The following is a 12,628-nucleotide window of genomic DNA, read 5'->3' as shown; positions in this document are numbered from 1 at the left end:
AAGCAAATATCATGTTCCAAGAAGATGTTTTGAAAATTTCCTACCTTAAATATATCAAAAATGTATTTTTGTGAGAGGATTTGCATTGCTAAGGACTTCATTTGGACAACTTTAAAGATGATTTTCCTCAATATTTTGATTTTTTTGCACCCTCAGATTCCAGATTTTCAAAAAGTTGTATCTCAGCCAAATATTGTCCTATCCTAACAAACCATACATCAATAGAACGCTTATTTATTCAGCTTATTCACATTTCATAAAAAAATGGACCCTTATGACTGGTTTTGTGGTCCAGGGTCACATTTCATTTAAAACTGGGTGAACTTGAGTACAACATGATTTTAAACACATTGCAATTTGTTTCAAGCTGACTTTGCAATACTTTTTTGCTGTGTTGGTAGTTAACAAAACCCAAATCTATTAAAAAAAAAAGTTATCTTTAATTTAAATAATGCTTAAATAAAATAAAACAAATACTAATATGAAAATCTATAGTAAACTAAATGAGAAATTCTGAAATAAAATAAGTTGGAGTACTTAAATTACTGTACTAAAAACTAAAAATAAATAGAAACGCTAAATAGAAATATTAAAAAAAAAAATTAAAAATGTCATGTGCACATAAAATGACTAAAAATTAAACAAAACACAATTCAAAATACTTTAATAGTATATAGATAATACTAAAATAACACTGCCTAGCAATATTATTAGCAGATACATTTGTAAAACAGAGATGTTCACATTTCAGTGTCAAAAAACAGTATCATTCTTGCCCAAAAATCAGACTAATGCACTTGTTTTGAATATTCCCAGGTCTACAAAAAAAGCACTTATACTGTTTCTACAATGTGACTTCCCATCAGCAGAGGTCCCTGATGAGCTGTATTTTTCTGAAGTCTATGTCCCATGGCTCTGCTGAAAGTGTTTGATATTCTTGCTCTATTCAGTGAGCTGCACAGGAGGGATTTCGGTGCCCGCCAAAAGCACCAAGAGCACAATCCGTCTATTTATCCTGCAGTATGTCCTGATCTGCATACTGGCAGGGAAGAGATACTGGTGAAGGTGACCTCTACAGATAGATATACAAATACAGTGGCCAGATACTTTTTAGGCTATTGTCTGTGGTTGTCTCTGGATGTTCAGTGAATTCTTACTGTCCACTTTAAAGATGACCTGACGATGGGAACAGGATATAGAAGAAAAATAAGAGACAGGCGGCATTTTCATGAAATACCTGGTCCGACACAGAAGACTTTGTCAAAGTCAGCACAAATGCACATTTGCTTGTAGAGCTGAGGGGACTGGGCCAGGTACGCACTGGTCTTGAAGTACGAGACGGTGAAGACATTTGCACCACCCTCACTGGCAGCTGTTAAAAACACACAAAAACATTTGTACCGTAGTCATAGGTAACATTTTGTCCTCAAACGTGAGATGATAATTCTCATGGCAACTATGTTAAATACGAGCATGATGTTCTATAGGGCACGTACATTTGGGTGTGTGCACCGGATGTCATGCGGTTTTACAGAAAGAACACAATGTTGATCTGTTGCGGGTGGCAGATCACACCAAAGGCGGCAAAGTTTAAATTCGAAATGCGTCATAGAGATGCATTCTGATTGGCCGGTAGGGGTGCAGAGGAAATGAAAGAAACTGTTTTCCTTAACAGCAAAAACCACATAAACAGAACAGGGGGTTTGTAGAGGGAAAGTGTTGAAACACCACGAGACCTTAACTGACGCAATACACAGACTTTAAAATCATTGGTGGACTAAAAAAGAAGCATATTTAAGGGCAGTTGAAGGAGTTGAGCACCATCATTATTGCACTAGACTTTCAGCATCTAAGGACAATATACTGTTAAACAAGCAATGAATCATTTATTAATACACACACATATATACATATATACACATATACATATACATATATACATATACACATATACATATATATACATATATATATATATATATATATACATATACACATATACATATATATACATATATATATATATATATATATATATATTACACATTTCTTTTTACATTTTTACAGTTTTATGTTTTATTTGACATTTTTAAAAGAAATAGTTTCAAATAAAGAAAAAAGTATTCACTTCATGTCATTCCAAAATATGATTTTTCATTATACCATTAAAATAGAAGCCTCTTTGTAAAAAAAAAAAAGAAATAAAGTAAAAATAAATAAATAAAAAATGCAACTTTGACTCAAAATTTGTTTATATCTCAATTATATTTAATCCTTTAATTTTAAAGGTAAAAACAGGCTTATATATATATATCCACATATTTTATTTCTATGATGGCAAAGTTGAATTTTCAGCATCATTACTCCAATCTTCAGTGTCACATGATCCTTCAGAAATCATTCTAATATGATGATCTGCTGCTTAAGAAACATTTCTTATATTTCTTATTCTTAAAATTTCAGCTTGTTGCAAACTTTCTTTTTGTAAATTTAAATATAAAAGTATATATATAAAAAAATAAAGTTCAATGAAAAATATGAATAGGCTATTAGGCAAAATTAAATAAAAAAATATTTTTTTTTTTTATCACAAATGTTGCAAATTAGTCTGCCAGAAAAAAAATCTTATTGTTGAGCCCTAATGGAAGAATCATATAGATTTTGGATCAATCAGATTTATTCTTGAACTGTCAACATGGTCAAAGAAATTCTTTTTGAGTAATAGTGACCTTTTCTATTTTTCTTTCAGGAAGGAAGAGCTACTGTCAATCAGGACACCAGATTGGACAACAGAGTTATCGATTTGAGGGTAAGTCCAACTCCATCTCTCATTTTTGAATTTAAGAGTAAATGTCTGTCCCGAGGGGTCAGGGTCAATTAAAATGGCCCTGTAATCATATTATGGCTCAAGTGATTGGCTTAAAACGGAGAACTTCAAAAGATCAGTATATATCTGAAATGGGAACCTTTTGTAACATAAAATAATAGATTTTTTGGGGGGTGAACCGTGTTTGTAAGAGCTGAGAAAGCAATCAATTTGCACAGTTGTGAGTCAAGTAAAAAGAAAGAGGCCCTGAACTCTTCAAAAAGACAGCTATGCTCATGAATCCCAGCATATCCGATAGCACTCGGTGTACCCACCATTTCAAGAGTGCTAACATGGCACCCCATCAGTGACTGGAGACATATCTCCTTAATAAACACCACTTTTTCTTCAGCTACTGTTTTGACAGTGTCGCTGACTTTTTTTTTTACCTCAGAAAATGAAAAAGTATCAATCCTTGAAATTGAAATTTTTAGAGACTGAAGGTGCAGAGAAAGAACAATAAACTAAGTTGGACAGCATGAGCAGGAAATCATTCAGAAGGCTCAGTGTGTGAGGACAGAGATAAGACCTGTGCTACTCTGTCCCTGCCGTCTTGAATACAGATACTCCAGCGTGAACACAGAGACAAGATTGTTCACCTTATGTCATCTCAGATACTCTGTGAGGTTAAAGCCACGGTGTAATGAAAGTAGCAACAGATCTTTTCGTCCTTATTGTGAAGTATATTAGAATCAAACAGATTATCGAAAAAGAAAAAAAAATAGTAGTGAGGGGACTTGGTTCTATCCATCGGTTGTTGACTGGATGGAGGCAGATCTAAATGCAAGCTTACAGAAGATTGTAAGAAAGAGGCAGGACTTAAGCACACTAAATGATTGGAGAAGTCCAGTATTCGTCAGAGAAGTCTGTCGTTTCATCAGAATATTGAGTTAAGATATTTTATTAAAAAATGCGAGATCAAAACATGAATTGATGAATCTTTAACTATAAGATCAATAACATGCATTTAGAAAAAAAGATAGGGCAAAACATGTTTAATATGTCATATATGCCTTCAGTAGAAAAGTTGTTTCAGATGTGGGGAAAGTTTTGATGAGTATAAAATAACAGCTTAGTCAAAATGCCCTCTCATTTTTATCCAATTCACTTTAAACTTCATCCATATAATGTCAAAAAACAGCAGATGTAGACCTGCGAAAGGATTCTTGATATCTTAAATACTGTTTCCATGGCAATGCACCAAACTTTAATAATATTTTTGGGTGTTCTGAGAATCTTGCATGCTTCAAATTACATGAAACTCAACACAAACATCAGAGCGCTCAGCAAGTACACATGGGCAAAGCCTTTAAAACGGGCATGGAGAGGGAGCTCTGCAGTGCCACCTTTTGACAAAAGTGGGGGGTTAGTTTTACTTACAGTCACCAAACTTGGTACATGTATTGTTCTTATTGAGCAGGAGAACTTTCTAATTTACAGTCATTAGCTCCGACCAATAGGAAGTCAGATATTTAGGTTTGAATGTGATTTTTTTTTTTTTTTTTTTTATTATCAGGCTCTAAATTTTTAAATACTCCTCTTAAAGCATTTATACGATTCACACCAAACTTTCTGAACATGGTGGCAAGACATGGAAGATGTTAAATTGTGGGATATTGGACATCTTAAACAGTGTTAATGACAAAAAGGGGAAACAGGAAGTTTACATTTCTTTAGTTTACAGTTTTTTTTACATTTACCCAGTTTAAATGCATATTGCTCATCGTGTACAGTTGCCCTGAAGACGCCGGGGTTTGGGCCCATTATTGCTGCTTTGCAGCTATTTTTAAATTTGAATTGCTTACATAAGAAATATGATGTATTTGATATTATTTAAGCACCTGGAACTTAATTAGTTTGACTGAATGTTCTAATAAAAAAGTGCCATGGGAAGCCAAACTAAATTTACTTAACATTCTCTTATATTGAAATTGTTTATTTCCTACTCCTTAACAGTTCATTAGGCTCTTAATGATTTTGTCTATGTCATTGCTTAGAATATCAGAAGGCCAGGTTTTTCCTATCAATCATCATTAGAACACATTTTACACACAGCTCTTGATTCTAACTTGTACTTGCTGTTATGAAAATCTAACATAGTTCTTGTAACTGTAGCATTTGTTACAATAAGTCTATATATTACAGGTAAGACCACTGATGACTCCTCAGTACCATGGTTAGGCCAATGTTAACTTAGTGAAATATTCCTCTCTCTCTCTCCAAAATTATGAAGAAAGATGTGAACAAAAGGAGAGAGAAGAAGTGTACTTGGAGATGGTCGTACCAGAGATGATCTTGGGGGTCTGAATCTCCACAAAGCCCTTGTTGATGAGCGTGTCTCTGAAGAGCTGACATACGCCTGACTGCAGCCGGAAGATGGCCTGGCTGGTCGTGGTCTGTGAGGGAAGACGTATGGGTTAGTAAACATGTTATGTAACCTGTATTTGGGTGTGACAGAGACTGATATCAGCACTTCTCTTATTATGCAATGTTGAACCATCTACTTTTCACTTTGCACTGCAAAGGTTTTGCAAGTATTTCTGCACAAGTTCTGGAGGAAAACATCTTTTTATTATGTTATAATAAAATCTCACTGGCAACATAATACATTCTGGTCATTTTTTGTTAGAGATACAAATAAATTATGTCCTGTTCACAGTACCAAAGGGACACAGTACTTGCAAAATTAATCTTCAGCAACAATCAAACCTCCTGAATCCTCTGGTCTTTAGGCAAAAAAAGCTTTCTCAGCCTGAATTTCCCATGAATCAGATGACTCCCTGATGACCCGTGATATGGGCCACATTTCCGATTCTTTATGACTTACAGAGCTTGCATAAATCCTAGAGAAACAATCAGCTTCTATCTCAATATTTCAAGGCTCCTGTTTATTGGATTTGATTCAGTTAGGACAGACTCGCTTCTGCAGGCAAGAATTGATGTGATAGTAACATTAAGATTTTTTTTAGAGATTTAAATTAATCAGATCTATCCTGGTTGCATGTTTGTAGTTTCAACCTCATTATGACCACATTATAAACCTCTAAAACTCCCTAAGGGGAATTTTAGACTTGTAAGCAGGGCTTGACATTAACACCTGCCAACCAGCCAAATGCGGTTAGATTTCAGCTGTGGCAGGTAAGACAGCCAATCCCACTAGCCACTTTGGCAAGTTGAATATAATTTCAGCCTACAGCCAAATGAAAGGTAGCCAACTCATCGTATCACAAAATTACATTTCAATTACAATTCTTTATCGGTTAACTTGCTGTTAGTGAAGGCGGGATGAGTGGAATCGCACTGAATGACACAACAGTTCTTGAATGGTCAAATATATGCGCACAAAGATGTCAAAATGCCCATTGTGTGGGGCATCTCGTGTGAATACAGTCAGTTAGGGCTTAAGTGGATGTAAACAGATGGGTAAAAACTGTGTCAGGATATTACATCCATGCATTCAGCAGCCCAGTTGAATACCTGTCTGTCATTAATTTTAATCAAACAACAAAAAATGTTAAATAAATATATACATGCTTTTTATTTAGCCAAACAAAACTTTCTAAATCTTTCTGCTCATATTGCCCACCCCTTGCCCACCTGTACATGCCAGCTGATATACAATGTAGTCTTGATTTGGGTGGTTAATCTGGATTTGTAAGTTTGAAAGGGTTTTAAATCATCTAAATCAAGTAAAACTACTACAAATCAAGTAAACTAACCATGCCAAAGTCAACTTTAATCATATACAAATGTAATTTTCCAACAGCAAAATAGTAACTTTGGAAAAACCACTAACCACAGTGGCTGGTGAGCAAAAAAAGTTAATGTCAAGCCCTGCTTGAAAGTAACATATATTAGCAGCAGCTCTGCAAACAGATCTAACATGCTTGTGCATTAGCTGGACTGGTATCAAAAAACTGCCATTTTAATGTGAGTTCAGTTAAAGAGGCTACATTTATGATACAATTACTGTCAGTTTTTATCGCAGATTTTAAATTTAATATTGACATGCGAACTTGACAAACAGTTTTAGAGTTTTTGGTCTTCAAGCAGATAAGAGTTGTTATTACTGTAAAAGAGTGTTTATCTAGATGGTTGGTGAACTTTAGCTTGAGGTTAACGTTTTTTGAGGTTAACGTTAATAAAGGGTAATAAATACAATAAATACACAACAGGCAGAGACAATGGGTAAAATAGGTGATTATTAATTAGACAAAACATTATTTAAAGGTGCTAAAGAGGATGTTTTGTTTTATACATTTTTTCAATATTACTTGAAACAGTCTTTACTAACTGATAAAAGACTATTTATTAGGTGCACTGAAAGGAATAATATTAATATACATCATCTGTGCACAAGGTAGGGCCTTAAAAACATCAGCCAATCGATGATTGCGTAAACGATTGGGCCTCTGGCTTGTCAATGACTGCCGTGACGTTCCTTGTGAGTAGGGCTGGGCGATATATCGAATGCTTTTGTCACGTGCATTTCGTCAGTAAAGCCGGTTCCCTGATTACCGCTAAATCGCCATCACCTGCTTTCAAATGAAACGGCATTTAATAGACAGAGCCGTAGTTCACAGACAAGCCACGCAATATCGCGTTCAATATCGATATGAATCGCCGTCGATATTGAACGCGATATTGCGTGGCTTATCAGTGAACTACGGCTCTGTCTATTAAATGCCGCTTCATTTGAAAGCAGGTGATGCCGATTTAGTAGTAATCAGGAACCGGCTTTACTGACGAAATGCGCGTGACAAAAGCATTCGATATATCGCCCAGCCCTACTTGTGAGAGACGAGTGTGGCTGCGCGCTCCAGTAACTTTCCACACTACACAGGCGGCGCATGCAATGTTTTTGTCAGGAGACAGGAATAACAACTGCAGATTATGAGTTACCTGCGGTGAGTCCGACATAAATCCAAAAAACATGACACAGCGAATGCCGGTGGTAAACAAACACTCGTGTTCCAATACTCGTGCACGAGAAGGAGGGGGTTTGTTCTTATGCATGCGCTCATTTCAAAAACTCACTAACAGTCTTTGGATTCTCAGTCGACGAAAAAATCCTCTCTATCACCTTTAACTATGATTAGTTTCAGTATTGAATATAAGTACACCACAGTTAAAACGTCTGGGATTGGTAAGATTTTATATTGTCTTTGCAAGAAGTCTATTTAATTAAAAAAAACAAAAAAAAAAACAGTAAAACGGTTATACTGTGAAATATAACAAGTTAAAACTGTTTTCTATTTTAATGTATTTTAAAATTTTGAAGCTGAATTTTCAGCATAATTACTCCAGTCTTCAGTGTCCCATGATCCTTTAGAAATCATTCTAATATGCTGATTTGCTGCTCAAGAAACATTTATGATTATTATCAATGTCGAAAACAGTAGTGTTGCTGAATAGTTTAGTGAAAAATGTGATTTTCTTCTGGATTCTTTAAAAAGGAATGGAAAAGTTCAAAAGACCAGCATTTATTTGAAATATAATTTTTATTGTCAGTTTTAAATAAATTATTCCATCCTTGCTGAATCCTTATATTACCCCAAACGTTTGAACAGAAGTGTATATTTCAAACTGATATTTCTCATCTGTAATCATGGATTCTTTTTTCTCCTTTGAGCTTGTCACAATGCACTGCTCCCTTCGAAAAAAGAGAAAAAAAATGTGTTTCTGCTTTGGAATTTGTTCAAAACAAGATACAGGTACAAAACTATGCTGCCTTTCTTTTGGAAAACTTTCTCATCTAGGTAGAAGTCAGCTTTGGTTTTGGAACAGGAAAAAAGTGCATATTATCATTAGTGGCCTATAACTTGGAAATGGATTCCTACAACTTTTGACTAATGAATATGAGAAGTTTTAATCATTAAATAGAGAATTGCACTCACTAACAGCAAATTTCTAGCAATTAAATATAGCTGTAACTAGAAAGATTTAAATTTACTATAAACATTTTAACATTCCCTGATATATCTGCAAGAATTAATTTTTTATTGTTGTTGTTTTTAAATAACAGTTATTGTGTAGTAATTTATGACTTTAATATCATACAATAAATGTAATATAAACAGGACAATAGGACTTCCTCATATTAATCTGCTAATAAATATCAAAGAGTCAACATATTAAGACAGTCTGTCTATATTCTTAGCGCAGATCATGATAACACGACCCCGGGAATAGGCTGCCAGGACATTTAGTAATTAGTTTGTGAAGTTAAGCGGTTGTACAGTTAACATGCAAAGCTGTTATCAGTGGAGTGTGTAAACATGCAGGTTTCAGTTGCAGTCCTCACACGTCTCTCGCTGTAGGCGTGGAGAAAGGAACTGTGTGCGTCACCTTAGTGTTCACAAGGCTGCAGTGAAAACCGAAGAGGCGCAAAAAGCTGTTGTCCTGTGGTTTGACTCCCCCGCTTCACACTCTCAGATTTCTGCCTTCACTTTCTGGAAGTTCTTAAAAAAGACGCTTTCTCAAAGCTAGGTGCACTGCAGCAGTCCTATAGCACTGCCAGATTTCGATCTCATTTGGTGTGTGAAAAAAAAAGCACGGTGTGTGACACGGAAGACTTTCATAATGTTAGAGCAAAGCCTGCCACCTCTGGAAACCGTTTACTGCTTTACTGTTCACTAAAATCAAAGTGTGAAAGCACACAGACACATTGTCTGAGAAACAGGTGTTCTCACAAAGCACAGGCGGCCAATCACTGCACCCGAGTCCTACAACAACACCATCAGGGCTTCATAAATCTGAACAATGGGCTCATTTGGGATTCTCTCCTTTATTTCAGAACCTTATCGCTTTGTTCATGTTTCACAATGTCAGGAAGTCAGGGAGGACAGACTATGGAGGTGCATGCCAGTTAGAAATTTGTGGTGGTACTGATGCCACGTGATGTATGCCATCATACCGCGAGAGCGATTCGAAAGCAAATGGATTCACCAATGATAACGACATGTTTATTTGGGTACCTTTAGTTCTGTTATGCTCACAAATCCATGTTTTATAATAGTAAAAACTTGTTTCATATAATATTAATGTTATATTGTGTCATGTTTATCAGAATAAAACTGATAAAAAAATATAGACCCCACTTTATTGTAGAGTCGGCGGTCTGACATAGAACACGGAAGCGCTGCACTGTGTGTACAACATCAACTGCATAGGAGACTGACATTGAAGAGAAGAAATTGTTGAATAAAGTCGTTATTTTTGTTTTTTCTCACAAAAAGTATTCTTGTTGCTTCATAACATTAAGGTTGAACCACTGTAGTCACATGGACTATTTTAACAATGTCTTTACTACATTTCTTGGCCTTGAAAGTGGTAATTGTGTTAAGGCCAGAACACACAAAGCCGACGGTCGGCCATCTGGCAGTTTTTCTTCGTCGGCTGACTAAGTTTTCTCAGTGTGTTCCGCACCGTCGGCTGAAGTTGGTCCTCGTCTACCTTTTTTCGGCCGATTCGAAATGTTGAATCGGCGTTGGAGCTCGTCGGTCCGTCGGGCCATTTGATCATTCTGATTGGCTGCTCAGCTACTGCCGCCTGCTGTTTCTGAAAGGCTTTTCATCTCACGCAGGCGCAGAACTGATGTGCTGCTTGGCCTCCGGCTGTTTAGCGTCGGTTTGGTGTGTCAGGGCAACTTTGGACACAGACGCTGCCGACGTGAGCAAACCCCGCAGTCTGCTTTCGTCTCCACTAGTTCGTCGGCGTCGGCTTGGTGTGTTCTGGCCTTTACAGTCTATCAGAGGCCAGATAGCTCAAGGATTTCATCAAATTATCTTAATTTGTGTTCCGAAGATAAGCAAAGGTCTTACGGGTATCGAACGACATGAGGCTGAGTAATAAATGACAGAAATTTCATTTTTGGGGGAACTAATCCTTTCAGGTTGAACCACTAGTCACATGAACTATTGTTTTTACTACTTTTCTTGACCTTGAATGTGGTAATTACATTGCTTTCTCTTGGGGATCAGACAGAAACCTCTCGGATTTCATCAAAAGTATCTTAATTTGTGTTCCGAAGATGAACAAAGGTCTTATGGGTTTGCAACGACATAAGGGTGAGTAATTAATGACAGAAGATGAAAATTACATTGATCTGTTAAATCTAGCCACAGCCAAAGTTGAAGAAACCTACTGGCATTTGCCAATCACCAACCACCTGAGCTGTTTTAAGCCATTCGTTTGAGCCATAATATAATTACAGGGCCATTTTAAAGGGGTGGTTCATTGCAATTTCACTTTTTAACTTTAGTTATTGCTTAAGCATAAACAATATCTGCTAAGTTACAACGCTGAAAGTTCAATGCAAACTGAGATATTGTCTTTTAAAGTTATGTCAGTTTAATGCCTACAAAAATGACCGGTTTGGACTACAACAAGCTTCTTCCTGGGTTGGTGACATCATAAAATCATAAACCCTGCAAAACACTTCCCCAGGAACACGCAACAAAGTGGGCGAGGCCATGTGGCGCAGCATGTGGAAGCAGAAGAGTTGTGTACACTGGACGCGTCAAAAGACAATAGAACCCATTATAATAATCAGTGATATTGTCTGGATGCGGCGCTGAAGACAGCTTCCAGAATCTACACGAGTTCAATGCTGGATTTGTACAAAGGCTTTTACTGAAAGAAGCAGATCCCACAGCTGCTGTTTATTGGCTTCATAACTGTAAGTGTGTTTTATTGTTTGTACGTGTCTTTTAAATGTATAGTTCTGTTGCTATTTTTTGGTTGCATCAAGGACGTAAACAAAGACCAACGCGTTTTTGCTTCGCTAGCCAGCTAAGGTTAGCTAAATTCTATTGCATACTTCTCTAACAAAGGCCAACAAACTTCTATGTTCATAGACAAACAGTTGTCCATGCTATAAATTAAACGATACCTTTACAAAAATGCGACTACTCAGTCATGTATTCGGCTACAGTAAAGCTTTAATCAGGATAAAACCGTATATTGAAAGCTAACAAACAGCAGTGACAGCATATCTAAACACTTTGACACAAATACTTAATTAAATACCATTCATAAACGTCCTTTAAAAGCCACGATTGCAGAGAGCTTGACCCTTTTCATCTGGGTCTGATTCGGGCTCAATTTGATACAGAAATATAGACTCATTAGCTAAATTATATTGCATACTTCTATGTTCATAGACAAACAGTTGTTCATGCTTTACAAAAATGCTCCTACTCAGTCATGTATTTGGCTACAGTAAAGCTTTAATCAGGATAAAACCGTATATTGAAAGCTAACAAACAGCAGTGACAGCATATCTAAACACTTTGACACAAATACTAAATGAAATACCATTCATAAACGACCTTTAAAAGCAGCGATTGCAGGGGTTCTGCTTGACCTGCTTGTATGATTCGGCTCAATTTGATACAGCAATATAGACGCTATTATTTACATTTCCACTGAAGCACATGTAACAACTAATGGTAAGGTGCGTGGCGTTTCTGGACGCTTCAGCGAATCACAATACACTGGGCCAGCTAACCAATCTGAGCACATTGCGTATTTCGGAGGGAGTGACTTCATAGAAGCAGGAAGTCAAACAAGCCGTTCATATGAGGTGTAGAATAAAGGTAAAATATATGAAAAATACAGCTTTTTTAAAAACAAAGCATTAAGACATGTTAAACTGCACCCCAAAAACACAATCAAGCCTAGGAAAAAAACCACTGAACCACCCCTTTAATCAAACCTGACCCCTCAGGACAGACATTTACTAGAGATGGAGATGGGCTT

General features: G+C 36.4%; 1 protein-coding gene and 1 long non-coding RNA gene across 2 annotated transcripts in view; one reads left to right on the top strand and one right to left on the bottom strand.

The window, feature by feature from the left end:
* dars1 (aspartyl-tRNA synthetase 1) overlaps window positions 1-12,628 on the bottom strand; it is a 37,320-nt gene that overhangs the window by 4,845 nt on the left and 19,847 nt on the right. The window contains exons 10-11 of the mRNA XM_067409427.1: window positions 5,151-5,262; window positions 1,238-1,372 (exon numbers count right to left, since the gene is read on the bottom strand). Coding sequence (XP_067265528.1) covers window positions 1,238-1,372; window positions 5,151-5,262 — 247 coding nt within the window. The remainder of the gene's footprint in view (window positions 1-1,237; window positions 1,373-5,150; window positions 5,263-12,628) is intronic.
* LOC137035784 (uncharacterized) lies at window positions 2,029-11,945 on the top strand. Its single transcript, XR_010897117.1, has 4 exons — window positions 2,029-2,809; window positions 5,100-5,282; window positions 10,849-10,935; window positions 11,315-11,945. It is a non-coding gene; the product is annotated as an uncharacterized lncRNA (long non-coding RNA).

The sequence above is a fragment of the Chanodichthys erythropterus genome, chromosome 14, assembly GCF_024489055.1.
Source record: "Chanodichthys erythropterus isolate Z2021 chromosome 14, ASM2448905v1, whole genome shotgun sequence".
NCBI lineage: Eukaryota > Metazoa > Chordata > Actinopteri > Cypriniformes > Xenocyprididae > Chanodichthys > Chanodichthys erythropterus.
Note: the sequence above shows the minus strand (reverse complement) of the source record. Positions and strands in the feature narration are given on the sequence as shown.